Source organism: Triticum urartu, chromosome 2, assembly GCF_003073215.2.
Source record: "Triticum urartu cultivar G1812 chromosome 2, Tu2.1, whole genome shotgun sequence".
NCBI classification, from domain to species: Eukaryota; Viridiplantae; Streptophyta; class Magnoliopsida; order Poales; family Poaceae; genus Triticum; species Triticum urartu.
Genome location: NC_053023.1, coordinates 591,179,694 through 591,199,796, shown reverse-complemented (window position 1 = coordinate 591,199,796; position 20,103 = coordinate 591,179,694). Strand labels below are relative to the sequence as shown.

At 51.3% G+C, this 20,103-nt stretch overlaps 1 protein-coding gene across 1 annotated transcript; it reads right to left on the bottom strand.

Annotated features, from left to right (window-relative positions):
* Positions 1-686: 686 nt before the first annotated feature.
* On the bottom strand, positions 687-4,367 carry LOC125538985 (GDSL esterase/lipase LTL1-like). The gene is made up of 5 exons (XM_048702321.1): positions 3,950-4,367; positions 3,703-3,830; positions 3,360-3,602; positions 1,370-1,625; positions 687-1,254 (listed from the first exon to the last, which is right to left on the bottom strand). Exons 1-5 carry the CDS (start codon positions 4,191-4,193, stop codon positions 1,019-1,021), a joined length of 1,107 nt encoding a protein of 368 aa, XP_048558278.1. The 5' UTR covers positions 4,194-4,367; the 3' UTR covers positions 687-1,018.
* Positions 4,368-20,103: the final 15,736 nt, after the last annotated feature.

Here is a 20,103-nt window from a genome sequence, read left to right as displayed (position 1 = left end):
TTAAACTCGATGAACGACCCAGCAAAATATTCGCAGTAAAACACAAGTAACCCCCTAGTAGGAGTCTAGCTAGCACCCAAAGGGTGACATGAATGAATTATCTGAATTTTAAGTTTGTTAATCCATTTTCCACTACATTGCCTGAATATACAGTTTTTCTGATCCCATTCGGAACCAATGCCCCAGCTGTGCATTTCTCCTGCTTGAACAAGAAAACAACACGCCTACGTCATGTGAATCAAAATCACAGTTCTGAAGTACAACCATGGTCACAGTTCTGAAGTGCAAGTGCAGGTGCCACTGTGCATACCGGGTGTGCTGTTCTGCAGCTTCTGAGCAATATGTCTGAAAATCGGAGGAAAAAAAAAGCTCCTCCTCGTCTGATTGGTAATTGGAACTCGGAAGGCATGGAATGATCAGGTGAGAATTTCAGGTCCTGTTATTTATTTATTTCCGGTGAAGTGCGCACTGCTCTGAATTCTGAATCATGTATCCTCTGCCCTCCCCTGTTTATTCGGTCCCCATGTCGAGACAGCTGAGATCTACACTGGAGTATTTATGTTCAGCGATTTTAATCAGTGATTCTGGTCAAACTTCTTCGGTTAAACCCGATGAATGATCTAGCAAAACATTCGCAGTAAAACATGGTAACATAGTAGTAAATCCCTATTGGAAAACACAGAAGGTTCACAAGCTACAACGAATTCTTGGATCAATCTGGTAGAAACCATTGTCTTACAATTTCCTAGGCACTAGCTCTGCTAAACAATCTGGAGCAGCAAACAGAAAATAAGCAATCTCTCTTAATTAACACCCAAATTACTCTCAAGTCTCAACTAAACCAAGGACGGACCTATCAAAAACTTTTGACCACCCGCTCCGGTCCAGGCACATAGGGAGAGACCAATAACAAATTAAGCACCATATATATGTAGCTATATATATGTAGGTCGGCAGGGCACACACAGATGGACTAGTCCTACTGGCTAGCTACGTACGTAGCGTAGAGGTAGACGTGCTAGTTCCTGGTGTTGTCCATGGCGAGGATGGTGCTGAGGTTCATGGGGCTGATGTGGTCGGTGGTGCCGTGCATGAAGTTGGCGACGATGATCCGGTTGGCCCGCTCCGTGGGGTGGAAGGCGTCCCAGTAGGCGTACACGTCCCGGTTGGCGCACACGTTGGACGCCGGCGTGCACAGCCCGATCCCGTTGTACGGGCCCTGCCCGCAGCACGCGATCTTGGCCGTCGCGAACCCTGCGCATGCATGCATCGTTAATTTTTCTTTCTTTCTTTCTTTCACCGACCTGCTAGCTCGAGACCAAATGCGTACGTGAAACAATTTTGTTTGATCGAGAGTTGGAGACCATACCGTACTGCTGCGGGTTGAACATGAAGTCGAAGCTGACCCTGTTGGTGTTGGCGGCGATGAAGACGTCGTCGTGGCCCACCTCGCCGTTGAGCTCCGTCAGCATCCGCTCCAGCTGCGGGTTGAAGAGGTCGGCGGCCCGCGTGAGGTCCGGCGCGCAGGACCCGTCGAGGCTGTGGAGGGCCAGCTCTGCCGGCACGCACCCGATCATCCCCGTCCCCGTCACGATCACGCGCCGGGCGCCCAGCTCGTACAGCCGCTGCACCCCATTCCATGTCCACACACAGTCAGTCAGTCAGCTTTCGGTGTAAGACAACTTAGACTTAGACAATACTCCCTCCGGTCCTTTTTAGTTCGCATATAAGATTTAACTGAAGTCAAGCTTCGTAAAATTTGACCAACTTTATAGAAAAAGTACCAACATTCACAATCTAAAATCAATGCTAATAGATGTGTTTAGCATGGCAGATGTTGATATCTTTTCATATAAATAAGGTCAAACTTTGTGAAGTTTAACTCCAGAGAATTCTAACATGAGGACCGGAGGGAGGACAAGCAGCTCGCGCCGTTGCATCTTGCATTGCATGCAATGCATGGCCCCCCAACCCCAACCCAAGCCTCTACCCACGCCCTACACGTAGCTGCAACGAAGCATGCATGCATGGATGCACACGAAGACGTACGAAGGTGCATGCACGGTCTGTGGAGCGCCACAGTTGTTGCATGTGGATGGGTAAATGCATCGTGACAAGGGTACAAGTACTACGTGCAACAGTGGACAGTACTAAAACGCGAGCCTGCTGCTCTTTTACTGCGGAGAGAGAAGAGAGTGTGTGCATGCGTGGCAGACGAGAGTGCTTTTGTACTACGTGGTGCGCGCGTGTGTACCGTGTACTGGGCTGCTGCCCACTGCTTGGCCTATACCTATATTGATTGCCTGGGCAGAGAGGTTGGTGGCAACGTCCAACATGCATGCATCGCATCCAGACGATCCCACGATGACGAGACATACTACCCCAGCCCTCCCTCCCTACGGTAAGAACTGAGTTTTCTTGGTTGGCAAACTCGGCAGGGCAGTGCCAAATGTTTAGGCCTGTTGTCACTGGAGCCTATGAACGAATCATAAATGTCGAGGTGCACCAATGCAAAGAGATCTGGTACTACGAACCAGCCTTCATTTCCTTTCAATGTAGGAGTACTCTGTAGCTCTACGTAGTAATGTAAATATTGCGGTACTTTGGAGATACTGTGGGTGGAACATTTCCTATCGCTGTTTAACAGTGTTGTTTAAGTGTTCCCGTAGCTCTTATTAATTTGATGATGCCTAATCTCTAGCTGTGCATTATGAAGTATGAGTACTAATGACAGTGAAAATGAACTATGTTCGTGAGTGTTCTTTACTAGCAGTACTGGTGTGCTCAAGTGCAAGCTTAACTGTACACTATGTTTGGGTTCAGCCTCCACAGTGAAGATGTCCCAACAGTTACTGAAACTAGCCATCGACCATGAATAAAAATCGTCTCTCGCTTCATGGGCTAACTCTTGCCAGAAATAGTGTGCTTCTGAATTCGGCGTGCAGAACACTACAGGCCGCGTGTCAGTTTATCGCTTGCTGAACGTACTACCCAAAAATGACTCCACTACGAACAAATGTTCACCGGTGCTACCGCCCATCTCCCTCGCCATCATATCAGGCAGGCAGGCCACCATCATATCAGGCAGGCAGGCGGGCAGCCTACAGACTCATCTCTTTCCACTACTGTTCTAGCTACCATGAAGCAAAGCATTTCGTTTCCCTGTCTAATTTTGGAAACTTTTAGGCCTACCACTATTGTGCACCATACTGACAAAATACAAGACAACTAACGTCCCGACATTTTTTCACCTTGAATGCTAATCATGTCTTACAAATGCAAGCATGTTTTGGAGCAGAAATTATGTAGTATGTTTTTTCTTGGAATTAATTAGTGGTAAGTAAGTGAAGCATAGTTACCGCGAGGACTTTCTTGTACTCGGAGATGATGAAGGGGACGTAGTCGTGGATCTCGAACTGCTGGGACCTGGCGGAGAAGGGCACCAGGTAGTAGTTGTTGACGAAGTCGTTGCCGCCGAGGGTGATGAGCACCAGCGACTGGCTCACGCGCTCCCTCGCCGCGTCCTCGCCGATGTACGCCGCCAGCCTCCGCTGGTAGTCCTGGAAGTTCTGCAGCTGCTGCGCGATCCTGATGATGTTCACCTGCACGCACGCACACAGCATTGTCATCTCCGTTGGTTGCATTATTATAGATACCGTGCTAGTACATGATTCAAGCGTGCGTGCGTGCGTGGGAGCTTACGAATTGCACGCCTGTGTCGTTGAGGATGCCGACGCCGGCGGACGCGAAGTTGGCGCCGACGAGCAGGTTCTCGCCGCGCATGTAGGGGCTCAGGTACGGCAGCGCAGGCTCTGCCCCGAGGTACTCGCCTGATCAAGCATGTGGCAATGTCAAGAACTGCTCGATCTCTCGACAGATTAACGAAAGAGAGAGAGGCATGCTTTGATTAGCTGAGCTAGATGTGAGAGGAGGCACGCTGGAGACGTACTGATGATGTCGGGGATGTTGAGGCCGTTGGAGAACCTCCCCGTGGGCATGTGCGTGGGGAAGTCGATGCCGTAGGGCGGCGCGTCCGCGCGCGCCGTCGTCATGAGGTAGTTGTTGTTGCCGTTGTCGACGAGGGAGTCGCCGAAGACGAAGAAGGCCCGCGCCGCGGACACCGTCGGCGCCGAGGCCCCGAGGAGGACGAGGAGCAGCGCCCCGACGACGAGGACCGGAGAGCAAGCGTCCATGGCTAACTCGCCAGAGAGGACCTGGGCACGACGACTCGTGTCGCGCGAGTAGTGACTATGGGACTGGCGAGCTCCAGTGGGTGGCTGCGACTTGGCAAGGCGCGCACGTCGTGGACACGAAAGGTGGCGAGCGGCCTCTGCCTCCTCTTATAGCGGCCAGAGGCCAGGCTGAACTCTCACTAGCTGTCTCGCAACCGCAACCTCACTCAGAGCGCCGAGTTAAGGAGGCCGGACGGACGGCAGTGGGTAGGGTAAGTGGGTTAGCGGGCGGGAGACAGCTAGCTTGGCTGGCTAACTAGGACCACCTGAAACGGATCGCGTTAAATGAGGCGAAAGCGGGTCGATGGATGGCGCGGTGGTTGGGGGCGCTAAATGCGGCGCCTTGGCGTGCGACGCCGGCCACTTGGCTCCCGCTCTCCGCCGTCGGCTCTCCTGCCTCGGATCACGTGCCGGCCTTGCGCGCCATGGGGGCGCTGGCTGCCTATTATTGCCCGGAGGCTACAGACAGATCGGCTCATCTGATCGACTTGAGAGCCGGCACGGCGCCGGAATGGAAGGCCTCCTCGTCGCAGTCTTTCAGAAAATTCAGACGGCGCAGGCCCGGCCGGGGTGTCAACCCCTCGTTGTTTTTCTTTTCTTTTCTCGTTTCTCCAACTCATGAGTCATGAGTATCTCGTCTACTGTAGTCTAGCTAGAAAAACATTTGCACCCATGCACGGATCATAAGATGATGTTCTTGTGATGAGAGTGACATCGGATTCTATCTGTTTGGAGAGACTCGATCGGGCTCTTGCTAGTTTAATTGTCTGATGACGGTCTATGTGTGCTCCAGTGCACTTGTTATTACTTCTAAATGGGGATATGGAGCACGAACAGCTTAATCTCAGTACTGCCGGCAAGAAAATGGCGTGTACTACTAAGTATGAGTGCTCCCCAATTAAACCCATGCATGTTAGGGTATCTCCAACGCGCATCACGAAAACACCTGCAAATGTCTGGATTTGGTCGTCTCTGGACACTTTTAGCCATTCAAAATGGATCATCAAATCAGGACTAACTGGTCCGGATGTCCGGAATCCCATAGACCGACCCTAAATCAGGGGAGCTCCGGGGAGTCCGGACATCCACCTTGACGGACTTCAACTCTCCAGACCCACCCCAAAAGCCCACCTGAAGCCCCGGTATTTTCACAAATCCTGCCCTTCTCTGCCCGTCTTGGCTTACGCAACCACCGCACTCCGTCGGATCCAGCCGCCACCCAGGTACCCTTGCTCCTGCCGACAACATCCATGGCAGACACTATGCACAACAACTATTCATTCAAATGTCATAGTGAAATTTCTTGACGTTCTTGTTTTTTTTACTTTGAAGCAAACATGATATATATATTATGATGAGGAGTCGAAAGCGGGTCGGTGCATGGACCGGGAGACACACTATGGTTGGGCGCTAAATGGGGCACCTTGGCGTGCAACGCCGGCCACTTGGCTCTCACTCTCGAGTGTCGGCACCTGCCTCGAATCACGTGTCGGCCCTGCCGCCGCCTATTATTGCGAGGCTACAGACAGAGCGGCTCATGCTCATCTGGTCGGTTTGAGATCAAGCAGGCACAACGGCGAAATGGAGCTCTCCCGGAAGAGAAGGCCTCATCCTCATTGTTAGACTATGTAACTGTATTACGTATAGCTTCTGTATACCTAACCGTGTATGGTTAGGATTTGTACTTTGTACCTATGTACCACCAATATATATATAAGTCACGCCACCCCTAGAGGGCTGTGCGATTCACCAAAAGAAGTTTAGGTCTAATATGGTATCAGCTTAGTTACGATCGTTGCTTCCGCTACTGCCACGATCGCATCTATGGCCTCGGTGCCGGCCGCCGCAGCTGCGATTCCTCCCGCGCCGACCGTCGTTCCAGCTGCCGGCCTCGCTGCCGCCACTCCGGCCGTCCCGGCCTCTCCGTTTTTGGCTTCTCCGCCGCTGCTTTCCCTGGCTGGCGCCTCCATGGCTGCCACCGCACAGGGCTCCGTCGTGCCACCGTCTCCGGTCTTCAGCGACTCCGCCGCTCAGCCGCCGGCAGGCTCCTACGGCGCCGCCGTCCCGTCTGCATCGTACGGTGCCGCTCCAGCCGCCAGTCACCAGGGCGCTATCCCGCATCTGTATGGAGTCCCGCCAGCAGGCTCCTACGACGGCGCTCCGTATACGCATCACCAGGGCGCCGCCCCGTATCTCCATCAGCAATCCGGCTCGGGTGGCGTCCCGCCTCTGCACTCGGACCTGCATCACCAGGGCGTCCCGTCTGTGCCCTACAGAGCAGCGCATCCTCATCAGGGCACTTCGTCCCTACAACAGCCGCCGGTGGCCGGCTCTTACGGCGCCGCGCCGGCTAGTCAATGGCCGGCTCCCTCTCCGCTGCAGCAGTCCTATGGCCACGCTGCTCCGTTGGCCTATGCCTACCCGCCAACCTCGGTGCCTGCGTCTCCTTATGGCGCGCCCTACGGCGGTGCATCGACAGAGCTGGTGGCTTCGTCCGTCGTGCCGAGTGGTCCTTCACCCCCGGTTTTTTATGCGCCGCCGCCGCCTTCGGATTATGGTGTATCTCATGCACCGTTCTACTTTGCGCATCTCATCCCGGTGAAGTTGACGACGGATAACTATCTGTCATGGCGTGCTCAGGTCTTACCACTTCTCCGCAGTCGTTACTTGGAGGGGTTTGTTGATGGCACTCTGCCGTGCCCGCCGCCATACCATCCGGGGCATCATGCGTGGGTGGCTCAGGATCAGGCCATCCTCTCCGCCATCCAGTCCTCTCTTACGGAGGGGGTCTCATCACTGGTCATCTTCGCCTCTACGTCTCGGGACGCGTGTACGGCTCTTCACACCAGTTTTGCTTCGCAGTCTCAGGCGCGGGCTCATGCCATTCACACTGCGCTTGGGGAGGTGAAGCTTCATGATCTCACCATCACCGACTAGTTCAATAAGGTGAAGGGTATGGCTGACACACTTGCCTCCATTGGCAAGGCGCTTGGTCCGGAGGAGTTCACTTCCTATGTCCTCAACGGACTGAGCGACGACTATGATAATTTGGTGGAGAATATCAATGGTCGTGACACTCCCATCCAGCCACGAGAGTTGTACGCACGTCTTCTTGCTACGGAGCAGCGCATCCAGGCTCGCCGGTCTACGTCGACTTTTCCTTCCGCCAACGCTGCAACACGTGGGAAGGGCAAGCCCTCCAAGCCACCAACGGGTGGCAAGCCTCCGCCGACCGCGCCTAATTTGCGGAACACCACTACCTTGACAGGAGGTCGAGTCCGTGCCTGTTGCCCTTCATGTGGTGCTCAGATTCCCTGCCAGCTATGTGGGCTTGATGGTCACCTTGCCTCTCGTTGCCATCGTCGCTTCAAGCAGGATTTCTTGGGGCTTGGGAACAATGGCAAGGGCAATGAGAAGCAGGCTTCCCTGGCGACTCATGAGCAGGGGCATACTCCTTCTTACCCAGTTGATGCATCTTGGTACATGGATACGGGGGCTACCAATCACCTGACGAGTGAGATGGGAAAGCTCTCTACACAGGAGCCGTACCGTGGACACGATCAGGTTCGCACCGCTAATGGGGAAGGTATGCACATCTCACATATTGGTCAGGCATCACTTCTTACACATCGATCCAAACAATTACGTCTTCTTAATGTCCTTCGTGTTCCCTCTGTTTCACGTAGTTTGCTTTCAGTTCCTAAACTTACTCGTGATAATAATGTTCTTGCTGAATTTCATCCTTTTCATTTCTTTGTCAAGGATCGGGACATGAGGGACGTACTTCTTAGAGGTCGACTACGCAATAATGGTCTTTATGCGCTTGATGTGCCACCAGCTCCCAGTGCCTTCAGTGGTGTTCGTGTGTCTCCATCACATTGGCATGCACGCCTTGGTCATCCTGCCACTCCTATCGTTCGCCACGTACTTCATCGTCATGAGCTTCCAGTTGTGTCCAATAAACATGTTGATGCAGTTTGTGATGCCTGTCAGCAAGGCAAGAGTCATCAGCTTCCTTTTTCTGAGTCGAGTCGTGTAGTCCATAAACCGCTTGAACTTGTGTTTTCAGATGTATGGGGCCATGCTCAAATCTCTGTTAGTGGCCATAATTACTATGTCAGTTTTATTGATGCTTACAGTCAGTTCACTTGGCTTTATCTTCTTAAACGCAAATATGATGTGTTTAATGTTTTCTTGCAATTCCAAGCGCATGTTGAGCGTCTGCTCAATCACAAAATCATTCATGTGCAATCAGATTGGGGGGGTGAGTATCACAACCTCAACGCATTCTTTAATAAGCTTGGAATCACACATCGTGTGTCTTGTCCTCATACACATCAGCAAAATGGTGTAGCCGAGCGTAAGTATCGCCATATAGTTGAGACTAGTCTTGCTTTGCTTGCCCATGCCTCGGTTCCTTTCCGGTTTTGGAGTGATGCGTTTTCCACTGCATGCTTTCTTATTAATAGACTTCCTACACGACTCCGTCAGATGAAAACACCACTTGAACTCTTGCTGAATGAAACTCCTGATTATACTTTTCTCAAGGTCTTTGGGTGTGCGTGTTGGCCTCATCTTCGTCCATATAACCAACGCAAGTTGGAGTTTCGGTCTAAACAGTGCGTGTTTCTTGGTTATAGTTCTCTTCATAAAGGGTACAAGTGTCTTCATGTTCCCTCTAACCGCGTCTACATCTCTCGTGATGTGGTGTTTGATGAGAATGTTTTTCCTTTTTCTGCACTTCCGGTCACCTCCACCACTCCCACTACACCTGAGAACTCTACTTTACCTTTGCATGTCCAATTTGTAGATGCTGCATATACTCCCTCGTTGCTACCTAACCATGGTGCAGGTATTGGGCGAGGAGCGCGCCTTGAGCTCCTTGATGATTCGTCGCCTGTGGTCGCTCGGGAACTCGATGGAGGGTGTCCAGGGAATGTTTCTCCTGTGCATGGCACATGCATCAGCACCCCTTCGCCTCCCCCTGGCCCCTCGTCCGCTGGCCCGCTGGCGCAGGCCCGGCCAGCTGCCGCTGCTTTGTGTGGGCCGCTCCCTGGCCTGGCACCCGAGCCGGCTGAGCCGGTTGCTGCTTCGGCTCCGCGCGAGGCGCGTCCTGGCCTTGCACCCGAGCCGGCTGAGTCGGCTGCTGCTTCGGCTCCGCGTGAGGCGCGTCTTGGTCCGCTCGAGCTGGCTGAGCCAGCTGCTGCTGCTTCCACCCCAGGCGGGTCAGCCTCGCCAGACCGTATGCCTGGCCAGGTGTTACCTCGCTCGCCTGGTTCGGCCACCTCTCCGTCGACCCCTGCGTGGTCCTCTGCTCCACATGACGCTCCTGAGACTGGTGATTCGTCTATGTCGTTGTCACCATCTTCTTCGACTGCATCTCCGACACCACCTCCGCCACCACCTCTGCCACCTACGGCTACTCGGCGTGCTCATACACGCAGTCAGAGTGGTATTTTTCGCCCAAAAGAGCGCAGAGATGGCACGGTTGCATGGATTGCGGCGTGTGTGGCGCAGACGGATGCTGACCCCCGTGCTGAGCCTCGACATTTTCAGGCGGCTCTTCGAATTCCTCACTGGCGTACTGCCATGGAACAGGAGTTTCAGGCTCTTCAGCGGAATGATACTTGGCGCCTTGTTCCTCCCGTGTCTGGTGTCAACATTATTGACTCCAAGTGGGTGTTCAAGGTCAAGAAGCATGCGGATGGGTCTATCGAGCGCTACAAGGCGCGGCTTGTGGCGAAAGGCTTTAAGCAAAGGTACGGTCTTGATTATGAGGATACGTTCAGTCCAGCTGTCAAACCTACCACTATTCGTCTGCTTCTGTCCTTGGCTGTTACCAAAGGGTGGTCTCTGCGTCAGCTTGATGTTCAGAACACTTTTCTTCATGGGATCTTAGATGAAGAGGTGTATATGCGGCAACCTCCAGGTTTTGTTGATCCTGCTCGTCCACATCATCTGTGCCGTCTTGTTAAGGCACTCTATGGACTTAAACAGGCTCCACGTGCATGGCATGCGCGACTTGGCTCAGTACTTCGATGTCTTGGCTTTGTTCCATCTACTGCTGACACATCTCTGTTTCTGCTACATCGTCCCGAGGTTACTATGTATCTGCTGGTCTATGTTGATGACATTATTCTTATCAGCTCCTCAGAGGCCGCTGCTGATCGTCTGTTGTCTGCTCTGGGTGGTCATTTTGCTGTCAAGGATCTGGGTGCTCTCCATTACTTTCTTGGTCTGGAGGTTTCACGGTCTCCTACTGGTCTGACTCTCACTCAGCATAAGTACTCCTTGGACCTACTTCGACGTGCTGGTATGTTGCATTGCAAGCATGCTACTACCCCTATGTCTGCGACAGATCGGTTATCAACCTTGGATGGTGCCTTGCTTCCTTCAGATGATGCTACAGAGTACCGCAGTGTTGTTGGTGGTCTGCAGTACTTGACTATCACACGACCGGATATCTCCTATGCGGTTAACCGTGTGTGCCAGTATCTTCATGCTCCTCGGACTTCACACTGGTCAGCTGTGAAGCGTATACTGCGTTATCTCTCTCATATTGTCACCTATGGCTTGCATCTTCGGTCTACCTCCTCGAGTGCTCTCCCTGCGTTCTCTGACGCAGATTGGGCTGGGAGCCTGGATGACCGTCGATCAACGGGGGGCTATGCTGTCTTCTTTGATCGCAACTTGATCTCCTGGAGTGCACGCAAGCAGGCCACAGTATCTCGGAGTAGCACTGAAGCAGAGTACAAGGCGGTTGCCAATGCCACGGCTGAGCTCATTTGGGTACAGTCTCTGTTAAAAGAGTTGGGAGTCTCTCAAGGGCAGCCACCAGTTCTTTGGTGTGATAATATTGGTGCGACATACCTTTCATCTAACCCGGTATTTCATGCTCGTACCAAGCACATTGAAGTTGATTATCATTTTGTGAGGGAACGTGTTGCACAGAAGCTTCTTCATATCAAGTTCATCTCCTCCAAAGATCAACTTGCTGACATCTTCACGAAGCCACTTCCACAACCTCAGTTTGAAAGTTGTAGGCGCAATCTTAACTTGCTTTGTACTTCAGGCTACAGTTAAGATTGAGGGAGGGTGTTAGACTATGTAATTGTATTACGTATAGCTTCTGTATACCTAACCGTGTATGGTTAGGATTTGTACTTTGTACCTATGTACCACCAATATATATATAAATCACGCCACCCCTAGAGGGCTGTGCGATTCACCAAAAGAAGTTTACGTCTAATACTCATAGCCTTTCAGAAATCCGGACGACACACGTTAGAGGCCTGTAGGCCCGCTTGTTTCTTCTCTCTCGTTTCTCTAGCTACTTCAAGAGTGTTGCGGCTTGCCATGTATCTAGCTAGAAAAACATTTGCACCCGTTTTTTTTTTAAGAAATGAGGCTCGAGACGAGCCCGACTTTGTATGCGCAAAAAAAGACGAGCCTGATTTTAAATTAACAAAGCCATCAACTGATCAGGATTACAAAAAATGAGTACAAGGACCAACTTCACTTACAAAATAAAAAAACATCAATATATCGAAAGATACAAGAATGCTGGAAGCACATCTTACAACACAACCCACACTTCAGGCACCTAAACTAGAGGAGATGGAGCGCCGCATGAAGAAGGGGTCGCCCTTCTTCTCCCTTGCCGAGGAGGGACCCTGCCCCCTCGTTCTGGCTCGATCACCCTAGAACATTTGCATCTACGGTCCGTGGATGAGAAGAGATGATGTCCATGAGATGGAGTGACATTGGATTCTGTTTGGGGAGACTCGATCGGGCTCTAAATAGTTTGCCCGGCCGACGATCTATGCGTGCTCCAGTGTTACTAATAAACCAGGACATGGAGCACGGACAGCTTGATCCCAGCACTGCCGGCGAGAAAACGATCGACATGTACTCCCATTACTCCGTAATTAAAACCGGAGTTAATGGCCATTTAATCCCAAGATGAGGAAAATCACCAGACTAACAGTAAAAATTTGAAATGAAGGATCTTCTTCTCGGTCGTGACCACACTAGTACACTACACGTCGTAACGTAGCAGTGAAAATTAACTCGAGAATGTCTACCTCTGCCACCAGCTGCAGAGCTACTCGATCAGTCCATGATGGCTTTCTTGCCAGTGTAGCCTCTGCCACTTTCTTCCATCGATACAGAAGCAGAACCACAAGTCACGAGTCGTCGCGCGCGTCTCCCCGTCTCCGTCCATGGACTCCACACCTCTGTAGGAGAAGTAGAACTCAGAACGCCACGGGAGTACATTGCATCCATTTTTCATCCTTGGGCGCGCCTGGCCGGGCCCCTGACTAACCGCCAGTCGTCCTACCTGCAAGCTAGCGTGCGTCGGAGAGGCCGGCCGGCCGGCAGAGGTTAATCAATAGGCCTCCCTCGCCATGAATACCAACCAACTGGTAACTCCCACCAGCAAAGAAAAAGAAAAAGAAAAGCTTGATATGGTCATAATTCCGTCGTGATAGACAGCATGTACTGTGCCGCTGGCCACTATTACGGCTCAACGGCCATCGACGCTCGCTGATGTTGAACGCGTACGTTGCCGATAGAGGTACACATGCATTCCCGCCTAAATATACCATAGTCGGCAAAGCCACAGCGCCCGCCGTGTATGTTGTACAGTACGTGCGTAGGCAGCTACCGCCCGGTCGGCTCCCATTCACTCATTCATGGCGCCATCCATATGAGGTGGTACTGCTGTGGCTGTGCCAGTAGCTAGCGGATGCACTCGTTACAAGGGCACATGTGAAATTCATGGCGCGGTGGGGTGGCGTGGGGTAGAAGGAAATTTCAATGAGCGCCCCGCCATCTACCATGCATGCACGGCAAATCATGCGCGCAGTGCAGTCGCCGATCGACCATGAATTCATGCAGTTCGTCGTACGTTATCTTTGTGCGGAATTGTGGATGCCTGATATGCCTTACGATCGTGCGGCCACGAGAGGAAATCTCTCTTCTTCTTCAGGCTATGGAGGAGAAAGACGTGCGTTTTTTTCCCACCAATGTCCGAGAAGGAAGAACACGAAACGGGCCATTTATTGGAGGAATATATGCGATCAATCAGCCATTCGGCAGTACTGTAGGTGCCTTGAATTTCGTATGAGAAAAGGAATAAACCAGCTACGATCACTAACACATGAATCAATTCAAGAATGCACCTGCTTCAAAACAAGGAAAGAATGTGTTCGACAGTTTGCACCGCTCCAATTTCTCGAATTTCTGAACGTCTGAATGTGACAAGTCATTTTCTGCACCACTTACTGTCTTGAATGAATTCCTGGATACGGCAGTCACTCATCGCGAGCAGCTATGCCAAGTGGTCAGTAAACTTAGCTGCAAAGCCGCGAATGCAGAGCTTTTTACTGGGACAGGGTAAATCACAAGCTGCCGATCTAGCTACCAGACGTAAAGCCTGAAGCGAGCATTCAACTCGCACAGTCAGGCCTGCCCCAGTGGCAGTTATGCAAAGCCGGCCTGGCTGGCTCCTGTGAGCCAGTAAGAAAGAAAGAGATCAGGCCGATGATCCGTGCGACCGACAGCGCGCATCCTCGCCTCGCCGTCTCTGCCTGGCAGCAGGCGATCGCCGTGGTGTTGTAATGCAGAGATGAAAAGCTGCCGTAGATCGAAGATTCCGATCGATCTTCGTCCCCATGCCGGCCATAAGTTTTTCGACTGTGTGCATAGTGGCTCGGGTCATCCAGATCTGGTTCCATCGGCTGGCGCATACATTCAGACATGGATGCATGTGCTGTGGTGCAGTTCGTATCCCATCCGAGTGACTGTTTCACTGTGCGTCTATGTTAACTTGGTCGAGATGGTGTTTTTTTTAAGGATTAGATCGACGAGTAAACGACATTGGCACGTGCCGGAGTTTGTTTTACTGGCAGGTGGTGCTACACTGGTCGCCGGCGGCCATCCGTCCCTGCTGTGCACAGTCGTCGCGCGCTCTCTCTCTCTCTGAACCTGCAAACAGCCAAGAGCTCGATATTCTATTGAATTAGGAGTAGTAGTTCTTTTTTTAACAGTTTATCTGAATTAGTTTGTGTTAGACTAATTCTATGTATAGCAGTGTACACCTGTGTATATCCTAGTTTGTAGGATCTGCAACAGCACGCCCTGGCCTGCGTGCCGATTCTTATGGGCTCTCTTTTGTATATGTTGTAACCTGTAACCGTTGTTAATTAGTCAATCAATCGAGAGTTAATCACTCCAACTTGGTATTAGACACCATGAGCACCCATGGCCGGCCCTTCACCCTTCACCTCCGTCGTGGCTCCTCCAGCTCCGCCACCTCGCCGAGCTCTCTCTCCTCCTCCTCCTCCACGGCGCCCGCCGCCGACTCCTCCGCGGCCACCTCTGCCGCCACCTCCCCACCGTTCTCCTTCGGCACTACTCCGTCCCTCTTCAGCGGCTCCTCCGCCGCCTCTAGCACCCAGTTTGCGCCGCTGTTCACCGCCGGCACCACTCCCTCGCCCATGCCGCCAACCCCTACCCCTAGCCCCTCCATCGACCACATCACTAACCACATCAAGTTTCTCCTCAACCCACCAGATCACAACTATCACAAGTGGAAAACCTTCTTTCTCATGGTGCTTCTCCGCTACGGCGTCACCTACCTCATCGAGCACTCTCCACCACCCAACGCCACCTCCCAATACCTCGAGCTGGATGCCCATGTTGTCATGTGGATCTATGCCACCCTCTCCGACACCATGTGCGACCATGTCGTCGGAGCCACGACCACTTTCGCTCTCTGGCACAAGATCAATGACTACTTCCTCGCCAATCGCGCCGCCCGCTACATGATTCTCAACCGCCAATACCGCAACCTCAAGCAGGGCGATCTCTCGGTCTCCGAATACGCGCACCGCATGAAGCTCCTCACCGTTGGCCTCGCCAACATCGACCACGCCGTCACTGAGGTTGATCTCACCACGCAGTTCCTCCATGGCCTCGACAAGCGGCTCGAAACCATTCGGGTCGTTCTCGGTGACCAGTGTTGGAAATATGCCTTAGAGGCAATAATAAATTGGTTATTATTATATTTCCTTGTTCGTAATAATCGTTTATTATCCATGCTAGAATTGTATTGATAGGAAACTCAGATACATGTGTGGATACATAGACAACACCATGTCCCTAGTAAGCCTCTAGTTGACTAGCTCGTTGATCAATAGATGGTTACAGTTTCCTGACCATGGACATTGGATGTCGTTGATAACGGGATCACATCATTAGGAGAATGATGTAATGGACAAGACCCAATCCTAAGCCTAGCACAAAGATCGTGTAGTTCGTATGCTAAAGCTTTTCTAATGTCAAGTATCATTTCCTTAGACCATGAGATTGTGCAACTCCCGGATACCGTACGAATGCTTTGGGTGTACCAACGTCACAACGTAACTGGGTGGCTATAAAGGTTCACTACAGGTATCTCCGAAAGTGTCTGTTGGGTTGGCATGAATCGAGACTGGGATTTGTCACTCCGTGTAAACGGAGAGGTATCTCTGGGCCCACTCGGTAGGACATCATCATAATGTGCACAATGTGATTAAGGAGTTGATCATGGGATGATGTATTACGGAATGAGTAAAGAGACTTGCCAGTAACGAGATTGAACAAGGTATCGGGATACCGACGATCGAATCTCGGGCAAGTATCGTACCGATGGACAAAGGGAATTGTATACGGGATTGATTGAATCCTTGACATCGTGGTTCATTCGATGAGATCATCGTGGAGCATGTGGGAGCCAACATGGGTATCCAGATCCCGCTGTTGGTTATTGACTGGAGAGTTGTCTCGGCTATGTCTGCATGACTCCCGAACCCGTAGGGTCTACACACTTAAGGTTCGATGACGCTAGGGTTATAGGGAAAGTATGTTCGTGGTCACCGAATGTTGTTCGGAGTCCCGGATGAGATCCCGGACGTCACGAGGAGTTCCGGAATAGTCCGGAGGTAAAGATTTATATATGAGAAGTCATCATACGGTCACCGGAATAATTCGGGGGGTTACTGGAATTGTACCGGGACCACTGGAGGGGTTCCGGGGGTCCACTGGGAGGGTCCACCTGCCCCGGAGGGCCCTATGGGCTGTGTGTGGAGAGGGACCAGCCCCTTAGTGGGCTGGGTGCCTCCCCCCTAGGGCCCATGCGCCTAGGGTTTGGGGGAACCCTAAAGGGGGGGCGCCCCCCTTGCCTTGGAGTCAAGGCAACCCCCCTGGCCGCCGCCCCCTCCTCAGATTGGATCTGAGGGGGCTGGCCCCCCCCCCCCCTGCCCCTCTATCTATGTGGGGGGTGGGAGGGCAGCTGCAACCCAAGTTCTGGCGCAGCCCTCCCCCTCTCCCAAGTCCTCCTCCTCTCCCGCGGTGCTTGGCGAAGCCCTGCAGTATTGCCACGCTCCTCCTTCACCACCACGCCGCCGTGCTGCTGCTGGATGGAGTCTTTCCCAACCTCTCCTTCTCCCATTGCTGGATCAAGGCGTAGGAGACGTCACCGGGCTGCACGTGTGTTGAATGCGGAGGCACCGTGGTTCGGCGCTTAGATCGGAATCAACCGCGATCTGAATCGCTACGAGTACGACTCCTTCATCCGCGTTCTTGCAACGCTTCCGCTTAGCGATCTACAAGGGTATGTAGATGCACTCTCCTTCCCCTCGTTGCTAGATTACTCCATAGATTGATCTTGGTGATGCGTAGAAAAATTTTAAATTTCTGCTACGATACCCATCAGTGGTATCAGAGCTAGGTATATGCGTAGTTTCTATGCACGAGTAGAATACAAGTTATTGTGGGCGTCGATTTTGTCAATTTACTTGTCGTTACTAGTCTTATCTTGATTCGGCGGCATCGTGGGATGAAGCGGCCCGGACCGACCTTACACGTACTCTTACGTGAGACTGGTTCCACCGACTGACATGCACTAGCTGAAGGAAATATGCCCTAGAGGCAATAATAAAGTTATTATTTATTTCCTTATATCATGATAAATGTTTATTATTCATGCTAGAATTGTATTAACCGGAAACATAATACATGTGTGAATACATAGACAAACAGAGTGTCACTAGTATGCCTCTACTAGACTAGCTCGTTAATCAAAGATGGTTATGTTTCCTAACCATGAACAAAGAGTTGTTATTTGATTAACGAGGTCACATCATTAGTTGAATGATCTGATTGACATGACCCATTCCATTAGCTTAGCACCCGATCGTTTAGTATGTTGCTATTGCTTTCCTTCATGACTTATACATGTTCCTATGACTATGAGATTATGCAACTCCCGTTTGCCTGAGGAACACTTTGTGTGCTACCAAATGTCACAACGTAAAAGGGTGATTATAAAGGAGCTCTACAGGTGTCTCCAATGGTAGATGTTGGGTTGGCGTATTTCGAGAGTAGGATTTGTCACTCCGATTGTCGAAGAGGTATCTCTGGGCCCTCTCGGTAATGCACATCACATAAGCCTTGCAAGCATTGCAACTAATGAGTTAGTTGCGGGATGATGTATTACAGAACGAGTAAAGAGACTTGCTGGTAACGAGATTGAACGAGGTACTGGATACCGACGATCGAATCTCGGGCAAGTAACATACCGATGACAAAGGGAACAACGTATGTTGTTATGCGGTCTGACCGATAAAGATCTTCGTGGAATATGTAGGAGCCAATATGGGCATCCAGGTCCCGCTATTGGTTATTGACCGGAGATGTGTCTCAGTCATGTCTGCATTATTCTCGAACCGTAGGATCCGCACGCTTAACGTTACGATGACAGTTATTATGAGTTTATGCATTTTGATGTACCGAAGTTAGTTCGGAGTCCCGTATGTGATCACGGACATGACGAGAAGTCTCGAAATGGTCGAGACATAAAGATTGATATATTGGAAGCCTATGTTTGGATATCGGAAGTGTTCTGGGTGAAATCGGGATTTTACCGGAGTACCGGGAGGTTACCGGAACCCCCCGGGAGCTAGATGGGCCTTAGTGGGCTTTAGTGGAAAGGAGAAAGGGGCAGCCCTAGGTGGCCGCGCGCCTCCCCCTCCCCTAGTCCTATTAGGACTAGGAGAGGTGGCCGGCCCCCTCTCTCTCTTCCCCCCCCCCCTCGGGGAATCCTATTCCAACTAGGATTGGGGGGGGGGATCCTACTCCCAGAGGGAGTAGGACTCTCCTGGCGCGCCACCCTTGGCCGGCCAGCCCCTCCCCCTTGGCTCGTTTATATACGAAGGCAGGGGACACCTCTAGACACACAAGTTGATCCTTGAGATCGTTCCTTAGCCGTGTGCGGTGCCCCCTGCCACCATATTCCACCTCGATCATATTGTAGCGGTGCTTAGGCGAAGCCTTGCGACAGTAGAACATCAAGATCGTCACCACGCCGTCGTGCTGACGGAACTCTTCCCCGAAGCTTTGCTGGATCGGAGCCCGGGGATTGTCATCGAGTTGTACGTGTGCTAAGAACTCGGAGGTGCCGGAGTAATGGTGCTTGGATCGGTCAGATTGGGAAGACGTACGACTACTTCCTCTACGTTGTGTGATCGCTTCCGCAGTCGGTCTGCGTGGGTACATAAATAACACTCTCCCCTCTCATTGCTGTGCATCACCATGATCTTGCGTGTGCGTAGAATTTTTTTTGAAATTAATGCGTTCCCCAAAAGTGGCATCCGAGCCTAGGTTTTATGGTTTGATGTTATATGCACGAGTAGAACACAAGTGAGTTGTGGGCGATATAAGTCATACTGCCTACCAGCATGTCATACTTTGGTTCGGCGGTATTGTTGGATGAAGCGGCCCGGACCGACATTACGCGTACGCTTACGCGAGACCGGTTTCCCCGACGTGCTTTGCACATAGGTGACTTGCGGGTGACTATTTCTCCAACTTTAGTTGAACCGAGTGTGGCTACGCCCGGTCCTTGCGAAGGTTAAAACGGAGTCTATTTGACGAACTATAGTTGTGGTTTTGATGCGTAGGTGAGATTGGTTCTTACTTAAGCCCGTAGCAGCCACGTAAAACTTGCAACAACAAAGTAGAGGACGTCTAACTTGTTTTTGCAGGGCATGTTGTGATGTGATATGGTCAAGGCATGATGCTAAATTTTATTGTATGAGATGATCATGTTTTTTAACCGAGTTATCGGCAACTGGCAGGAGCCATATGGTTGTCGCTTTATTGTATGCAATGCAATCACGATGTAATGCTTTACTTTATCACTAAGCGGTAGCGATAGTCGTGGAAGCATAAGATTGGCGAGACGACAACGATGTTACGATGGAGATCAAGGTGTCGCGCCGGTGACGATGGTGATCATGACGGTGCTTCGGAGATGGAGATCACAAGCACAAGATGATGATGGCCATATCATATCACTTATATTGATTGCATGTGATGTTTATTTTTTTATGCATCTTATCTTGCTTTGATTGACGGTAGCATTATAAGATGATCTCTCACTAAATTATCAAGAAGTGTTCTCCCTGAGTATGCACCGTTGCCAAAGTTCGTCGTGCCCAGACACCACGTGATGATCGGGTGTGATAAGCTCTACGTCCATCTACAACGGGTGCAAGCCAGTTTTGCACACGCAGAATACTCAGGTTAAACTTGACGAGCCTAGCATATGCAGATATGGCCTCGGAACACGGAGACCGAAAGGTCGAGCGTGAATCATATAGTAGATATGATCAACATAACTATGTTCACCATTGAAAACTACTCCATCTCACGTGATGATCGGTTATGGTTTAGTTGATTTGGATCACGTGATCACTTAGAGGATTAGAGGGATGTCTATCTAAGTGGGAGTTCTTAAGTAATTTGATTAATTGAACTTAAACTT

What these genes read in the sequence shown, in the direction of transcription:
- LOC125538985 (XM_048702321.1), bottom strand. Translation starts at nt 4,193, where the DNA reads ATGGACGCTTGCTCTCCGGTCCTCGTCGTCGGGGCGCTGCTCCTCGTC. An exon ending in ACGACACAGGCGTGCAATTC is followed by an intron (nt 3,603 to 3,702) that starts GTAAGCTCCCAC and finishes GCGTGCGTGCAG; the next exon opens with GTGAACATCATCAGGATCGC. An exon ending in AGTACAAGAAAGTCCTCGCG is followed by an intron (nt 1,626 to 3,359) that starts GTAACTATGCTT and finishes AATGGGGTGCAG; the next exon opens with CGGCTGTACGAGCTGGGCGC.